The 18,130-nt window shown below is 49.4% G+C and overlaps 1 protein-coding gene across 6 annotated transcripts; it reads left to right on the top strand.

The window, feature by feature from the left end:
- The first annotated feature begins 2,281 nt into the window (after positions 1–2,281).
- DYRK2 (dual specificity tyrosine phosphorylation regulated kinase 2) lies at positions 2,282–15,703 on the top strand. 6 transcript variants are annotated; one of them, XM_038549955.1, is made up of 3 exons: positions 2,282–2,435; positions 2,973–3,121; positions 10,134–15,703. In XM_038549955.1, the coding sequence occupies exons 1-3, from the start codon at positions 2,387–2,389 to the stop codon at positions 11,739–11,741; spliced, it is 1,806 nt and encodes a 601-aa protein (XP_038405883.1). In that variant the 5' UTR covers positions 2,282–2,386; the 3' UTR covers positions 11,742–15,703. The 6 variants fall into 6 exon arrangements, with proteins under 6 accessions (XP_038405883.1, XP_038405886.1, XP_038405884.1 ...); XM_038549958.1 differs by lacking the exon at positions 2,973–3,121 and having other exon boundaries at positions 2,299–2,435; XM_038549956.1 differs by lacking the exons at positions 2,282–2,435; positions 2,973–3,121 and adding an exon at positions 3,543–3,931.
- The last annotated feature ends 2,427 nt before the right edge of the window (positions 15,704–18,130 follow it).

The following is an 18,130-nucleotide window of genomic DNA, read 5'->3' on the forward strand; positions in this document are numbered from 1 at the left end:
TGCCTGTGTCTCGACCTCTCTCTCTGGGTCCCTCGTGAATAAATAAATAAAATCTTTAAAGAAGGAAGGAAGGAAGGAAGGAAGGAAGGAAGGAAGGAAGGAAGGAAGGAAGGAAGGAAGGAAGGAAGGAAGGAAGGAAGGAAGGAAGGAAGGAAGGAAAAAGTCTTGAGTTTCTTAACAATCCAAGGTGGTCAGGTAAAGGAAAGCAGAGTGCAGTTAGACTGGGAGCCAGGGAATGGGTTCCGGCTTCCCCTCTGCCACTCAGCAGCCCCTTTTCTTTTAGGTAATTCTGAACACCAGCTCTTTCCCCAGGTGGATCTGGATGGGCCGGCAGGCTAAGGGGGCAGTTTCTTGCCAGGGCCAGACCCGGTTATCACTGCTCCAGAGGCCTCTTGTCGGATTGAGCATTTCACCGCGTTCTATTTGGTTAGAAGAAGGCGCCAACAGGATGTCTTTGCAGCACATGCACCAGGCCAGATTCTCCTCCGCCCCACTGGCTTCCTCTGCCAAAGCCACTGTCTTTGATGCCTCTGCAGAGCCCCCGGAGGCCGGGTCACAGCCTTTCTTTGAAACACTCGGGTTTGGGGCACTTGTACGCGGCCCAGGGTGCTCCCTCTGGGAGGCTGCTATGACAATCTGCAAACGGTAGGGGCGACGGGGCTCCGCGGGAGGTGGCCCCCTTCTGAGTGGAGTCTGCGCTGGGCTGGTTCAGGCCTGCACGCTGGGTGCAGCCGGGGGCACGGCAGGTCACGCGGGGCAGGGCATAGGACACCCAGGTCCCCCAGAACTTCAGACACCCGCAGCTCCTCTTCCGGAGGAGGAGGGCCCGTGGTCCGCGGGATCGCCCGCGCTTGCTCCGCCTTGCCCGAAGTGACCCAAACCCGTGACCTTTGTGCAGAGGATGTTCCACACACTCGACAGGACGCAGGTGCGGGACGGGCGCGCAGGTCTGCAGCCCGCAAGGGAGAGAGGCCGTGACGGCAAGAGGGCAGGGACCGCAGGGACCGTGCCCACGTGGGCGAGGCCGGGAGAGCGGGAGCCGGGCCTCCGGGGACGAGCGGAGCTCAGGGTGCCCCCCCCCCCCGGGCGGCGGCGGCGGCGGCGGCGGCGGGCAGGTGTGTCTCCGCGGCCGCGGGACGCCAAGGGGAGGCGCCTGCGATGTTTGTTTTTGCCTAGCAACCCCCCGGCGCCTCTGCGCCTCGCGTCCCGGCCCGGCCGGCGGCCCCTCGGTGCCCCCTCGGTGCCAGGGAACCCGGAGGGCGTGTGCGCCCGCGGTGCAGGGGGAGGCAGCCCGTCGCCCGCGCTCCGGGCTTGGCTCGCCGAGGTGACCCTCGCACCGCCAAGTTAATTTCCCAGATCAGCTGCGGCCCGGGGGGATGCTTAAGCCCCTGGGACCAGAGGCGGGCTGGGGGCGCGTATTGTGTGCGAGCAGCCCCCGGGCCCAGCGAGCCGGGCGTGCCTGTGTGTAGGGGGCACCCGCGGAAGGGGAGGGGGCTCTGCGGCGGTGTGGGCGGAGGAGGAGGGGGGGCGCTGCAGGGGCTGCGGGCCGGGGAGCCGGGCAGCCGCGCGGAGGGCCGCCGGGGGAGGCGGAGGCCGAGCGGAGCCTGCAGACTTTTCCGGGGACTGGAGGGGCGGCCGTGCAGATGACTGGGTGGGGCAGGGACTCCGGAGGGCGGCCGGGTGGGGGCGGGGTGTGCGTGAGCGCGTGCGGCCGGGCTGGGCGGGGGTGGGGGTGGGTGGGTGGGTCCGGGGGCGGGGCCTGCGGCGGAGGGGGCGGGGCCTGCAGCGACAGCGGGGCGGGGGCGGGGCCTGCGGCGGCGGAGGGGGCGGAGCCGGCGGGGCCTGCAGCGGGGGCGGGGGCGGGGCCTGCAGCGGAGGGGGCGGGGCCTGCGGCGGCCGCGGGACGGGGCGGGGGCGGGGCGGGGCGGGGCGGGGCGGGGCGGGGGCGGGGCCGTCCTCCCGGGCCGGGCGGCGCGCGGGCGCCAGTGCGAGTGTGCGCGGGGGCGCGCGCGCGGGCCCGGGGGAGGCTCCCGAGCGAGTCGGTGCAGGCGGCGCAGCCCGCTCCCCCGCGCCCCATGTGAGGGACTCGGGGAGGCCCGCGGCGCGCAGGGGAGGGCGAGGCATGTGCACGGGCCGGGGGGTGCTGCGGCCGCCCGAGGAAGAGGACGGCGGCGGCGGCGGCGGCGGCGGCGAGGAGGAGAGCGGGGCGCTCGCGGCGGCGGGCCCGGGCGGCGGGGATGCGGCGGGCTGCGCGGGGCCGGCTGTAGCGGACGCGAGGCGGCGAGGAGGCGCCGGAGAGCCGCGGAGGGGCGGCCGGGAGGAGCAGCGGCAGGACGGGCGGCGGCGGCGGCGGCGGCCCTGAAATGCATTTTCTGCTCCAGCGGCCATGTTAACCAGGAAACCTTCGGCCGCCGCTCCCGCCGCCTACCCGACCGGTAAGCAGGGCCGGGCCGCCCCCCGCCCCCCGCCCCGCGGCCCCCGCGGCCCCCGCGCGCCCGGGTCCTGCCCTCGTGGCGGGGCGCCCGCGGGACCTCGAGCGAAGTGCGCGCGGCGGCGGGCCCGGGAGGACGGCGCGCCCTCGCCGCGGCCCGGCTCATTGTTGCGCGCGGGCCCGGGGCGCCTCCGAGGGGGCCCTGCACCCCCGCGCCCCCTGCCCCCCCCGCGCCCCCTGCCCCCCCGCGCCCCCGCGCCCCCGCGCCCCCGCGCCCCCGCCGGCGGTGCGAGCCCCTTCCCCGCCCGCCCGGCAGCGCCGCGGGTCGCGAACTCCCGCGCCGGCGCCCGCCCGAACTTTGCAGCTGCCCGCACCCCGCCCGGGGCCCGGCGCCCCCGTCCTCCCGCTTGGCCCGCCGCACCGTCCGGCCCCCTCCCGGGGGAGAGCGGGGTTCGCCGCCCGAGGGGTGGGGCGGGGCGTCGGGGTCCGGTGGCTCTCCCTCCCTGACCCTCTTTTGTCTCCTCCCGCGCGTGGCTCCCAGGCCGAGGAGGGGACAGCGCCGTGCGACAGCTGCAGGCCTCCCCGGGGCTCGGTGCGGGGGCCCCCCGGAGCGGAGTGGGGACCGGCCCGCCCTCCCCGATCGCCCTGCCGCCTCTCCGGGCCGGCAACGCTGCGGCCGCGGCGCACACGGTGAGACCCAGCCCCCGGGAGGCCGGGGGGGCGGGGAGGGGCGGGGAGGGCCGCGGGCCCAGGCTCGGGGCAGTGCGGCTCTGACGCCGGGACGCGAGGGTCCCCACGCCCCTGGCTCCTGGCCCCTCGGACGCCACCCCGTGCACCCCGGGCGAGCGCAGGGCTGCGGCCACAAAGGGAGATTCGTGGCCTGGGCCCCTCGCTTCCCCTCCGGAGCCCGCCCACCCCGGCTCCTCTTCCTCGGAACTTCCTCCGCGCTGCTTTCCTTCTTTTCCCCCTCCTCGCTTCCCAGAGCTCCTTTCCCTGACCGGATAAACATCCCCCAGCCGCCACCCCCCCCCCCCCCCACGTTGGGTAGTGGGTATTTATAGAACAGATATGTGTTAGGGGACAGTCAGGCCGACCTGCCCGGAAAATCGATCCCCCAAAGAGCCTCCCAGGCCCGGCCCCAGCCAGCAGGGAGCACCGCCAATTGTCCCCCGCGTGTGGAAGCATGTTTTATGAGTGCTACAGGTTTGAGCACAGCAGAAATTGTAATTAACGTGAACAGAAATAAGAGCCACAGCAGCAGTCAAAACAACCAGCCACCCCTGTAGGATTCTCCCGCTTGGATATCATTCAAAAGGAAAGAGCCGCCTTTGCTTTGGAAGCGAGAAGGGAAGGGCACCTACCTGGCAGGTGCTGCGGTCCCCGGGTGGGTGGAGAGCCCACCACCCACCACCCACCGTGGGACCTGTGGCTGCGGATTGGCCGGCTGGATTTGACCTCGGCATGTACCTCTTCTCAGCTCGCAGAGATCGCCCTTGGAAGGTGACTGCCCCTTAGAGGAGGTGCGCACTTGGGGAGCAGGCCGTGCTTCCCCAGGTCCTACTTGCAACTGGATCCTCCAGAAGAACGGCCTAAGGTGGTTCTGTGTAAGGGATGCTTGGTGGGAATATGGCTTTGCCTAGTGCAAGTTGAATTCTTGTAGAAAAGGCCATTTCTGCTCTACAGAGAAGCATCTCTGAGGGTCAGGGGGTACGTGGAAACTTCTTTATTAGACAGTTTGTGAGAGGATGCCCCAGTGCAGTATCCCCCCTTAGACCTGGACCCATGTGCACAAGTTGTGTAGGAAAACATTTTGTTGTTAGTCATTCTCTCTCCCTTCCTCTCTTCTCTCCCCCCCCCCCCCGCTCCCCCCTCCCCCACGTGACCAGGGGCTAAGAATTCACTACACAGAAGTTAACTGATCTGTGTTACATGTTGATGGTGGAAGAGAATCTGTCGGTGGGCTGGTGGATTCCATATGTTAGGGCTGAATATTCCTGTTACAGTGACGTTTTAGTTGAGGAATTGCCATTGGTTTTTAGGAGTTTCTGGTTTGGTTTGGAATCATCTGACAATTTGGAAACGTAGCATCCGCTTCCACACCCCCACCCCCATCCCCGTGTGTGGATGTAATCACGTGACTTGGTGTGACCTGGGAAAGAAGTACTTGGTTTGCACCTGGATTCCAAAAGTGGGCTTTACTAGATCAGAGCCTTTCCCGTAGAAATATGTGATGAAATTAGAGAAAACAGAAGGTATGCACTGGAGCAACAGCTTGAGGTGGCCCAGAAATGAACAGATGTGAGGGGCCTTCTCAGGACTCCCAGGAATGGATGCTTGTATTTCGCTGCAGTATCGGACTGGTTTACCTGTCTTGAGCTTAGAGTTAAAATTCCAGTATGCTATTGGTCATCGGAGTTGGTTTTGAAAGTGTGAGGTTCGTTTTCTATTGTGGTTTAGCTTTGATTTGTACGACATTGCAGATTTCCTAGAACAGGAAAGTTTAAAAAGACCACAGTGTTTATCTGGTTCTACTCCTTCATTTTACAGATGAGGTAGCAGTCGGACAGGTTAACTGGTTTGGTCAAGACTCCCCAGCCACTTCGTATCAAGGCTGGAGTGAAAGCCCAGGCCCTCCTGAGCCTACCTTCAACATCTTGCTTGACACCGCTAAGCCTAGGAAGTTGTGTTCGTTTTGTTATAAATGCAGGAACCTTTGCAGATCCGTACGTCCATATGTCTTTCAGGTGCTTTATGGGGTGTTTTTTTTTTTTTTTTTAATTCCACAGCAGTTATATCTGGGAAGAACAGTTTTAAAATGGTCGGGAGGGATGGGTATTGAGGATAAGAAAAGGGATCTTATCACAGAAGCTTGCCCATATTTTCCCTGGTCATGATATAGTAGGTGGGTAAATATGTGCTTATAAAGATTATGAACTTTGGAATTTATTTCATCCATTGCCCTTTTGTTCCCTGTCTCCATGGATATATTATTGTATACTTAGTCATTTTGTTTATTTCTATTTGTCCTAAGAGTGTACCCAGTAACCGTCTTGATTCCTGTAGTTTTTTTCTTTTGATATTGTGAGATAATGATATACGTTTTTTTAAGTTCCCAAGTGTTAGTATTATCTCACTTTCATAACTGTTCTGATGACTAAAGCAGTCTCCGGTTACCATTTTACCTTTATAAAATAATTGGGATTAAGAAAGAATGAGTTTTCTCATTTTTAAAATAGTAATATTTTGAAGAAAAAGTAGATATTTGACTGAGGGTCACACAGACTGTTTGAGGAGCAGCTAAAATCCAGCCTTTTGACAGTCAGGTCTGTTCCCATAACACTATACTGCATTTCTAAGATGACTTCAGGGAAGTTTTTAAATGCTCCAAAATGTTAGCACAGTATGAAGTATCTGCTATATTCCACTTTCTTATTGGAAGAGATTTAAACTACCCAACTGGTTAGACCACTGTCCTTCTATAATTTTTAATACTAAACGATTTCATGGTCAGAGAAGGCTTTTGTAGGCCTGTTTGAACCCATAGATTGTACATTTCTAACAATTGCCTTCGTTCTGTGTATATTTTTAAATGTGACAGCCATGCTAGGTAGGCAGTGGCAAATAGGAATAAGCCAGGTTGTCAGACTCCAAGAGGTTTTTAATATCTTTACCGTTACGTAGGCCTGGCAAATGTGTTCTGGAAATAGGGTGGCTCTTCTAGAGCTGCCCCCTCCCTTTTATTTTTTTTTTTTAATCATCAGTTAATTGTGCTTCAGAATTTCGTTGTGATTTTAGGAGTCTGCAGTGCTTGAGATCAAAGGCCTTCCTTACTAAAGCCTCTCAACTGAATCCCCTTAACATCTGGAGAGTTTTTAAGATGCCATCCATGGCTTTCGGGGGTTTAGTTGATGCCTCTGCCCCCGGTACTTTTTTACTGGCTCTCATTTGCCTTTAAAGTCTCTGCTGATGCACTGCAAGCCTACCATCTTGTGACCTGGATCACTGGGGACGATTCCCAGTTCCCTGGGCATTAAGTTCGTGTTTCCTTGTGAAGGTGCAAAGGTAGTTCCCAAGCAGAACTCAGAGAGGTATCAGTTAGCAAGGATTTATTGACACCTGTTCTTCCGTTCCGCAGATAGTTACTGAGTGCTTACTGCATGTTTGGGTTTGTGTTAATAGGGACTTACAAAGATTAACAGGTGACCCCGCCCTGGTATTGCTCACAGCCAGGTGGGTACCTCAGGTATTACAGCACTTAAGGGAAGATGAAGTAGATGTTAACAGTCGGTCGGTGGGCTACAAGCACAAGGGAGGAAAGGGGCCTTTCCTGTGTTTCATGGAAGAGATGAGAGTTGAACTGGACATGGAAGGCTGAGAAGGAGTTTACTGTGTAGACATGGTTAGGGAGGAGATTCCCAGCAGCTTTTGGAAAGGATAATAATAGCTCTTCTTTACTAAGCACTTTATACATTTTGCCTTACTTAACCCAAATAGTCCTCATGAGAAACTCTGTTGCCTTCTTTTGACAGCCAAGCATACTGAGGTTCAGAGAGATTAAGTAAATTGCCCAAGGTCACACATTTAGTAAGTGATAGAGCTGAGATTCATTACCTGTGTGTCTAAGGAAAATGCCTCGACTTGTAACGGTTACTTAAAAAGGAGAGGTGCGTAAAGGAGCATGGTGTTGCCGCATTTTGGGGAACCCAGCTTTGTAACTCTCAGAGAGAATTGTAGCAGTGGTAGATGACATTGTAAGGAAGGCCTCAGGTCTTTCATGTGCTATACTTTAGGACCTGGTGTCCTGGCCTGTAAATTCTTCTACTGTCTATGGAAACGGGGTATAGCTGTAGGCCTTGAGCGGAAGTGAGGTCACCATCAGACTGACACTTCTCGATGACCATTCTAGAAGTACTTTGGAGAGAAGAGATTTGAGGAATTCTAGCCCGAGAAGGAAATTCTAGCCCAACAGGAGTGGGCTGTGAGGCCCGGTCAGTGGAGCGGGAGTAGGATGGAGAGAGAGGACAGGGCCTAGCGGGGACTAAGGAGGTGAGGGAGACGTTGAGAAGGATTTCCAGATGTAAATCTTGAGTGATGACGTGGAGGTGAAGCCTCTTGTTTCTCAGAAATTGAGGGTATGGGAGGAGGAAATGGTTGTGGTAGGAAGATCAGGAGTTCAGTTTGAATTGCTTGTGGGAAAGGCCACGGGTCTATAGTTGGTCACGAGAGTCCCCGACTCAGCCTAGGTGGGGCGGGCCCCAGCTGTAGGTGGCAGATGCAGCAGATACCAGCCCTTGGGTGGTTGCTGAAGCCCCGGCTGTGGTCAGGATCGGCCGGGGAGAATTACGGGAGGCGAGAAGCCAGGAGAGTTGAGGATTGAACCCTGGGGAACCCCTGAAGCCACCCAAGGGTAGGTTAGTTCACCTACTAATATTTGAGACCTTGAGACGGCTGAGAAGACCCAGCGGAGGTGGTTGGAGAGACGGGAGGTGATCCAGTTAGTTGTTGAACTCTCTTCGGTGTTGGTCGATAAACTTGTGTGTTATATTTTAAATCGTGCACAACATGAAGATTGCCGTTGCTGAAACTGGAGTGAATTTTGGATGCTCAGAAAGTTTTGCTTTGCTGTCTTTTTAGGAGTTGCTAAAGCCCCGAGGTTAATCTTGTCCCTAGTGAAGCCTCCTGCTTTTTGTACTGTGCATACTGGTAATGTAGGTTTTTCTTCTGAATCACTTCCACCCCGAAGAGAATGGTTCTCTACGTGAGCTATATTTCGAATTTCAGGTCCTTGTATTTCCTGGTGCTTGAAAGACCACAGTGGGGAGGGCGGGGTGCAGAGAGCGGGCTTGGGAACAAAAGCAGTGGACAAGCCTGTACTACTTTTATATATATACTCATGGACTTCCTGATTCCATTTTTATAGATTGTTCTGCTTTTGCCTTCGAATGGGGATAAAATAACCTGTCCAGCTGCCCTGACACAAGTTCACTTAGCATCATTATCATCTGTGACTTTAATAAAAGGGTTTGACTAGAAGTCTGAGAAGTAAAATCCCTCTATCTGTGAAATCACACTTCAGACAAGCCCAGGGACTGTACTGTCTTCTGCTTTGTTTTAGAAGCAAGCAGAGAGAAAACTCACTCCTCAAATAATCACTGTGCGGGCGGCGTGTCAGTTAAAGAAAATTCAAAGGTCTTGGTCTGCTACTGAGAAATTTCATTTTGGAATCGAGGTGATTCCACACCACTTCCCAAGTTGCTGAATTAACACATACAAACTGCTTCTACTCCTTGGGTAGGACATAGAGCCCCGAAGGTAGGCTTCAGAAAGGGAGAAGAGAAAAAATAGTGACGGCCAAAGAGTTCAGCTAATCGGTTGTAAGCTTCTCAAGGGCAGGGATGCTACCACTTGCGTGGCTAGACCTTAGCTGATACTGGTTGAGCGGATAAGATGGGCTGGAGGTGAGGAATTGATCGTTAAGGTTTTATATAAAAATCACCCAGCAGGATGCATTAAGTCTTGTGGGGTGGTTGTCTGAGGCTGGTGAGGATTCCGAACTGAGAGGGGATCCTGGCTGCCAGTGCTCGCCCCTCCCTCACATCTTTGCAATAATAATACTTGAAAGAAATCCCCAGCAGATTCTCAGTGGAAGGCCGGGGGCCCCTTGGCTTGCACCATCAGTTTTGTTTAGACAGGAATGTTCAGGGATGGCATGTGTGCCTGAAATAGAAGTCGCTACTTTGTGTTCCTTGTTGGAAAGCCGGGTATCCCAGCAGCCCACAGAAATACATTGTGGAGAGAGCTGAGCCATTGACCAAAGGAAGGCCCCAAACTGTGTGGTGGTTGGTTTGTTGCGCCGAATGGCCTTAAATGGTCATCACAGTCAATGAAGCCCAGACATTTTTAAAAATAGATTAGGGATTTACAGGATGCTACAGTGCGTATCTACATGGGAATCTTTCAAGCCTGAAAGTGCATACTTTTTTTTTTTTTTTTTTGCCAGCGGTTCATACATTCTCTCCTAGGTGTGGTCAGTTTTCCAAGGAGTAGAGGAGGCCGAGGAGAATGAAGATGCTAGTGTTTCCACACAGAGCTAGCTAGACGTTGGAGGAAGGGTAGTGAACAAGACAGATGTGGTCCCTGCCCTCGGGGTAACGAAGAAGCTACTAACTGCGGTGAGAAGGAGGTTGTATTCCGGAGGAGGGGGAGCCAGCACACGACTACCTGTTCATGCTCTCTGCATCCTGTTTCACTGGGTGCTGTGTGGGTTGAGTGGAACACCTGTGCTGTGCCAGGCCCTGTGCTGAATCTTAGGTAGAGGCTAGCGAACAAGGCACAGAGACGCTCTCCGCCTCCGTAGGGAACTGCTCGGAAGATCCTGGATATGTACAGCAAACTGCTTGTCTGTTAGGTGTAAGCGCTCGTGGGGTCTTTTTTTTCTGGATCCCAAGTTTCGTAGCCTTACCAAGTCGTGTAATCTTTTTCCTTTATCAGAGGTTGTCGGCGTCCTGTCCACTCTCCCCATCAGGGTGTTCGTGAGGTCCCTCCTGGGTGTACAGCTCTTTCCATTTAGAGCAACTGACTCTGACTGGAGATTCAAACAAACCGGATTTCGTAAAGGTGGGGCGGGGGCCGACCCATAAAATAGCCCATGTGAACAGACACACCTCTTCCATCCTATTCACGTTTGCTTTCTGAATTCCAGCTTGGCGGCAGTAAGCACACAATGAATGATCACTTACACGTCGGCAGCCACAGCCACGGACAGATCCAGGTTCAGCAGCTGTTTGAGGATAATAGTAACAAGCGGACAGTGCTCACGACACAACCAAATGGGCTTACAACAGTGGGTAAAGCGGGATTGCCGGTGGTGCCCGAGCGGCAGCTGGAGAGCATCCACAGACGGCAGGGGAGCTCCACGTCTCTGAAGTCTATGGAAGGCATGGGGAAGGTGAAAGCCACCCCCATGACACCCGAACAAGCAATGAAGCAATACATGCAAAAACTAACCACCTTTGAACACCACGAGATTTTCAGCTACCCTGAAATATATTTCTTGGGTCCAAATGCAAAGAAGCGCCAGGGCATGACAGGTGGGCCCAACAACGGGGGCTACGACGATGACCAGGGATCCTACGTGCAGGTGCCCCACGATCACGTGGCTTACAGGTACGAGGTCCTCAAGGTCATTGGGAAGGGCAGCTTTGGGCAGGTGGTCAAGGCCTACGACCACAAAGTCCACCAGCACGTGGCCCTGAAGATGGTGCGGAATGAGAAGCGGTTCCACCGGCAGGCAGCGGAGGAGATCCGGATCCTGGAGCACCTGCGGAAGCAGGACAAGGACAACACCATGAACGTCATCCACATGCTGGAGAACTTCACCTTCCGGAACCACATCTGCATGACGTTCGAGCTGCTGAGCATGAACCTCTACGAGCTCATCAAGAAGAATAAGTTCCAGGGCTTCAGCCTGCCTTTGGTTCGCAAGTTTGCCCACTCCATTCTGCAGTGCTTGGATGCTTTGCACAAGAACAGAATAATTCACTGTGACCTTAAGCCCGAGAACATTTTATTAAAGCAGCAGGGTAGAAGTGGTATTAAAGTGATCGATTTTGGCTCCAGTTGTTACGAGCATCAGCGCGTCTACACGTACATTCAGTCCCGTTTCTACCGGGCTCCGGAAGTGATCCTGGGCGCCAGGTACGGCATGCCCATCGATATGTGGAGCCTGGGTTGCATTTTAGCCGAGCTCCTGACTGGTTACCCGCTCTTGCCTGGGGAAGACGAAGGGGACCAGCTGGCTTGTATGATTGAACTATTGGGCATGCCCTCCCAGAAACTGCTGGATGCATCCAAACGAGCCAAAAATTTTGTGAGCTCCAAGGGTTATCCCCGTTACTGCACTGTCACGACACTCTCAGACGGCTCTGTGGTTCTCAACGGAGGCCGTTCCCGGAGGGGGAAACTGAGGGGCCCACCAGAGAGCCGGGAGTGGGGGAATGCACTGAAAGGGTGTGACGATCCCCTTTTCCTGGACTTCTTAAAACAGTGTTTAGAATGGGATCCTGCGGTTCGCATGACCCCTGGCCAGGCTTTACGGCATCCCTGGCTGCGGAGGCGGCTGCCAAAGCCTCCGACAGGGGAGAAGACGTCCGTGAAAAGGATAACCGAGAGCACTGGTGCTATCACATCCATTTCCAAGTTACCTCCACCTTCCAGCTCAGCTTCCAAACTGAGGACTAATTTGGCACAGATGACAGATGCCAATGGGAATATTCAGCAGAGGACAGTGTTGCCAAAACTTGTCAGCTGAGCTGAGTCCCCTGATGCTGGTAATCTGAAAGATACGACGTTGCTGAGCCTTACTGGGTTGAAAAGGAGTAGCTCAGACCTGTTTTTATTTGCTCAATAACTCAACTCATTTGTATCTTTTCAGCACTTATTTTAATGTAAGAAAGTTGTTCATTTTGTTTTTATAAAATACATGGGGACAATGCTTTAAGTTTTTATACTTCCTGAAACTGTTTTTGTGTTCTAAAAGTATGATGAGCCTTACTGTATCTAGTGTGGCAGAGTAATAAACATCAGTGGCAGGCCATTGATTACTTCATGACTGCTGCGCATTTACAGATTGGTGTCAAAGACATTCACTGTTTTTATGGTTCATATTATATTCCCCCCCTCCCCCGAGGTGATTGCTCCCGAAGGTCCCCTCCCCCCCCAGCCCCACCGATGCTCCAGGTTCACACACAGGAGTAGCATGTCCTGCCTCCGTTTCCCCTAAGTTACGTGGGTGGTAGTGAGGGCGGGAGGAGAACAGTCAGGACAACACTGACGCTCTAAAGAGAACTGCACGGTAGAGACTTTTTTTCCCTAAACCAGTGGTCAAACAGACACGACATCCCCAAGTTCAAATGCCCACTTAGCACTCTGACTTTCTAAAAGCTGGCCAAGCACACCTGGGTGGATAAATGGAAACGTGTGTGTTCCTTCACATTCTCTAATACGATCAGCAAGCTGTTTTGTAAAGAAGCCTCAGATCACGGACTTGGTTTTGCACCTAAATATAGAAATGTATTCCATGAACTGTTTCTCCTCTTTGCTTTTCTCCTCTCTGTTCCTCTTTTACCACACATCTGTTGCTTGCATTTAGGTGTTTTTTTTTCCCCCTTCAAATATATATCCCAGACTGTTAATACAGAAGAGAGACATTTCAGCTGTGATTTTTGACCATTGTTTCATATCCCAGTTTAAAAAAGAACAGCAGCCTGGCTACTTAAGGTGGGGATTTCCACAGTTCCAAAGGTCTAGCAAATTAAAGTGAGTTCACACTTTGCAGGTGTCACTGTAAGGTTCTCTTAGCCTGGGAAAGCATCAACTCTTTCTTTAAAAAGAAAGAAGGCTGAAAATCCTCTTGTTGAACAGAAGTCATTGTGACTGTTCAAGGAGACCCGTTTTAACAACCAATGTAAAGGAGGAAAAGTTCAATCTCAAGTTAAATGGTTTGACTTTCTTGCATCATTAGAAAAATCACAAATTGCATTCCTCTGTTTTACTTTCTTTTGGATTGCACTGATTGTTTTTTGTGGGAATGACACTTTACCTGGGAAAGTAACTGAGAGTTAGGCAAAAGAATATTTTCGTCTCTGAATAATAATTATTTTCAAAGTGAAAAATTCAGTATTTTATCACTAATGTATGAGCAGTGATATTTATCAATTTCAAGGCACGTGGAAGAAATTTTTTTGGTATGTGCAATTTAATATAGAAAGATTTTGCCTGTTTGGATAATAGGTTTTGGGTAGTATAAATTAGGATAAATACTCTTTTATATGCACAGATACTATTGTATTGCCTGTAAATTGATTTACAAGTACTTAAAGCATGGTCCCCAACGAGGCCAAGAAAGTTTCCGGTTAAGTTCTTTTAACATTAGTCCTACAGTTTCTCTTACTTTAAAGAAGAAAAGAAAAAAAAAGTAGTTTTTGGAACAAAACACTTATCTTGAGGCTTTGTCAGTTGGTGGAGAAAAATGCTCAGGAACTATTACAGATATTTGCCAAAAAACAGTAATAAGATTAGCTTATTAGTAAGATAGTGATGTTGATATTTGCTTTACTATTTAAGGGTGTCACTGATAAATTAATTTGTACTTCTGTATTTAGAAATTATAGCTTCTTTCCCCTAGTCAAATTCTTTAGCATATCGTACACATTTCTGTGTAATCTGTGGAAGTGCAATAATATGTTAGTAACTTGCTTTTTAAAACGATGCTCATGTGACGATACCCCAATCAGTGGCTTATAGAATTTAAAGATTGTGTATTTATTATTAAAATTGTGACTTGAAGGCATAAGAAGTAGAAGACTCAGTATGGTGGCTTTGTAAAACCGTAAGCCTCTGAATGATGGTTAGCTTCTTTAGGTCATTAAAATAAACCCATAAAGGCTGTTTTTCCCTTGCGATGCTCCTCTTCCATATCCATCCTCCTTTTCACATTTAGGTTTATATGAACCTGAGCCTGCCATTAATAGAAACTTCCCTTTAAAATACATGTGAAAATTTATAAGTGGACTAATACTGCTTGTCTTTCCCCCACCACATAAAACTGGTTCTTAAGATGCCAATAGTGCATTTGTGACTATATTCACAAATGTAACCGGAAACTTTTAAGCCAAACTATGATGTGCAGCGCTATGCACCCCCACCCCCGAAATAAAGTGAAATTTACTTCATTCACAAGAGCCACCATGTTCAGTGTTTAGTGATAGGGCTGCTTTAAAAAAAAAAAAAATCCAGCTTAATTATAATGTCCAAAAAAAAAAAAGTTGCATCTCTGTGATCTTAAATAAATGAAGGGCTCTAATAGGCTACTAGGAGTTGGCTTGGAAACAGTCCTTGGTCTCACAGGTTACCATTGTCTAGGGATGTCTGAGCTGTTTTCAGATTTCAGAATAGCACAGTGTCTTGTCTTTGGTTGCAGTCTCATCTGGCTCCGTTTCTTGCACCTCCACAGCGCACATGACCACTTGAGTGCGTTGCTCCAGCAGTGGAACAGCACCGTGCTGCAGGACAGTGCAGATCGACAGGAGAGGAGAAATTGTGCCCTCAGTGTTAATTAACAATGTGCCTTTTGTTCTGAATGCCATGTTGTAGGGCATGCATTTTTTGGCCTCTTTAACTCTTTGAATACCAGGCAGTAAGGATGGAACCCACCTCTGCAAAGATACATCTGTCTTAAATATCTAGTGACTTACAGGCCTTAATAGAAACCACAAGGCGTAAATCATCATCAGGCATTGAAAAAGGTAACCACTGGTTAGTTACACCGGAAATTCCTATGTTTAAGGGGTTAAAGACGATCTTTGTTGTATCTTATCATCAGACTGATTTTTTAAATGATATTTTTTGTTATGCTAACACTAGACAAAAATCAACTGTATTTGTAAAAATTTACCTCAAACCATTTAATTTTATAGTGTGATTAATCCCAGGGCATTTGGTATGAACCAAAGTGCATTCCTTTTCTATGTGCCTGGCTCTAGTACGGATGGCCAGGGATTTTTACAATTTGGGTGCAAGGCACTTAAGCCACTTTTAAACTTAATGGGTGGTTTGGAGTCGTGTTAAAGGACTCCATCGGGAGGTTAGGCAACACTTCAGGCATCAGTAGCATTGGGCCATATTGGAATCTTAAAAGTGTGAATTATTTTAAAAGAGAGCATTCATTTTTGTAATTTTTTTCATCAAGAGTATTTCTGGTAAGCAGAAGACTTTTTAAAAAAAAAACTGATTTGGTTGGTAAAGGTTTTAATATCGCCCAACATAATGCTGTGGTAGCATTAAAAAAAAAAGTATTTGTCAACTCTGTTTCTTAGGGGCTTGTACATCTCTCTGCTATGGACATAGATAAAATTAATTGTAATTATACTCAGCTCAACTGCTACAGTTATGTCTAGGCAGTGGCTTGGGTTTTTATCGAGCAACAACTTAGACACGTGACTGTAATATGCTGCAACTGTGTGTACTGAAAATATGTGAAAATGGTTGAATGTGGACTGTGTATATATGTATGTAAACATTTCTGTGAGATGCTGCTGTCGCCACTTAACATGAAATATGTTCTGGTGGATTTTAATCCTAGTGGCCAGTTCTATGATACTGTATGTATTGTACAGCTGAAGATAGGAGTAAGACTGTTCAGTGAATATTTGTTAACATTTTATTGTCGTGGCCAGAGATAATTTCAGAATAAAAATTTAATGTCCTACCTTACTTTTCTCCCCTTTTCTAACTATAATTTAACTCCTGATCTATTTCCGGTGGTATTCTTGGTCTGGTAGCCTGGAGAGAGTTGTTTAGAAGGCAAACATTGTCAGCTACAATTGACTTTTTTTTTTTTTTTATTAGTTCAGCGTAAATGTGCAGATTCTAAGTAAGAAAGACTAAAGTTTTAGCAGGCAACTCTTGCTTTTCTTAGGATATCCTATTCTTTAACCTGTAATATAGTTCTGTGTTTATTGTCCTTTATATGGACTCTGTGGCTGTGTTCTATATCCTGCTAGAACTTCAAATCTTTTTTTTTTCTTTTTTTTTTTAACCTTCGAGGTGACCAGCTGTGGAAGCAGATCCTATAAATTATCCCCCACCAGGCTATCCTTTTCTGTGCCCAAGTTCTGGCAAATTACTCCTTATGTGCTCTCACCGGCTCCCTTATATGCTTCTTATAGCTTATGCCTTTGCAATTCTTGTACTTGGTGGTCTCTATGGTTCATGGCTTTTTTTTTTTTGTGGGGGAGGGGCAGTTTAATGTCTCTTTTTCCCATGTCTGGATCAGAAAATAGGGCCTGTAAACTGCAACTAGCTCGTGATGTGTCAAGTTCAGTTACTACCAAGTGAAGACTTTGCTTACAGATGACAGCAAGCAGATGCTCTAGTAATTTGTCAGACATTGCGGGGATATTATGTAGACAAATATTTCCCTCTTGTGGAAAGAACTACCTCACATTTTTATTTACACCCCTCCTGCCACCAACAGCCGAAAAACTTAGTGTGGCTTCCTGCAGCAGAAATGGGATTTGCTGAAACAAGGAATACCCTAGGTGTTCCCAAACCCAGACTTGGTCTTATCATATCCTATGCCATGATCCCCTATTACTGCTTCTCCTGCTAATCTGAGTTTTTACCCAGTGAAAAAATACCCACTGACCAACTAACCAAGAAACCCAATATATTTAGGGAAAAAAAAAAGAAAACAAACTTGAGATGTGCATTACATATAAAATTGAAAGTTGGATGCTGAAGCAGCAATTTAAACTTAAAATAGAATGTCCAGATCTGATGTACTCAGAGAAGATTATAGTTCCCACTCATTCTCTTTTATCAGATCTTTCCAAATCTCTTTCTTAAATTGATTAATACCATTTGTTTGAATTTCTATAATCGTTTTGGTTTGGGGATCAACACCTATGCAATTAACTATTTCTGGAACTTCAAAGTTGCCTTCAAACTAGCACTCCAGGGTGTTCTTAGTTAGCTTGGTATTGGTGTTTCAGAAAAAGGGAAAATCATTTATTTTCTGTTTTGGAAAGAGCATTAAGAGACATTTGAAGAAAGGGTACTTGTGACTTTGTTTCATTGTAGTCTTTAAGAAGTTTGGATTACATTGTGGTTTTTGTTTTGTTTTAGTCATTAGGCAAATAAACACTTGTCATTAGTGATGCTTACCACCGTCCAGAATGAAAAATGACTGCCACTGTGTTGCACATACATAAGAAAACTCCCATCTTACTGCAAAAGCTTTGGTTTCATTTGGTTTGACTTTGACCTACTGTTTTGCTGTGGTCACATCCTTACTACCTGTGCTACATTTCCTATATGTTGGGGAGGGCATAATTGCCATTCCTTTGCTTCTCAAGGAAGTCTAATGAGCAGACTAATGAATTTATATTACTCCTCCAAAGAAAGCTGACATTTTAGGAGTATTAGGTAGTCATCTATGTAAGGAGGGAGCAGCAGGGTATAACTCTGATATGTTTCCAGAGCACTGCTCCTTCCAAAGAAGACTTCACAGGTCTCATGGCAGTGTATGAACATCAGTTCAGGCTTATACATTCCTGTAAGCTATAATTAACTAAAGTGACTTGTTCCAACGTGACTTTGCAAAACAGTTTGGGCCTCAGGTTGCAATCTGATAAAGAATTCTGGTCTTGGACAGTAAAAAATCCCCAGCTATGTATCACATACAAAAATTTAGAAAGTGGGGAGGGGAGGGAGGATTTGAGCTAGCGGTGAGCATTTATATTACTTGAATAAATTGTGTATCAGTTCCTAGGAATATTTCTTAAAAGAGGAGAAGCTACACAAAAAACAACAACAAATGGAAGTCTACAGCATCTTAGTCTCCTTAGGTGCACCTAATAACTAACATGCATTGTGCATGCACCTGTCGGTTAACTGAAAGAGGGACTCCTAATATTGCCATATTTGAGGAGGTTGATAAATTATAGTAGCTTTATTATTTTCTGTTCTTAAAATAGGCTTTTTACATTTGAATGTATGCAAATATTTTTGACTCTTTGCTAATTCTCAGGGGTTAAAAGTTAAATTTTACTGACTGTAGCAGCAGGTCAACCTCTTAAATTCAAACTTAACTCAGGTTTCCTATTCTTTTCCTCCATACTGAATAAAACACAGAATGCC

This window comes from Canis lupus, chromosome 10 (genome assembly GCF_011100685.1).
Source record: "Canis lupus familiaris isolate Mischka breed German Shepherd chromosome 10, alternate assembly UU_Cfam_GSD_1.0, whole genome shotgun sequence".
Taxonomy (NCBI): domain Eukaryota; kingdom Metazoa; phylum Chordata; class Mammalia; order Carnivora; family Canidae; genus Canis; species Canis lupus.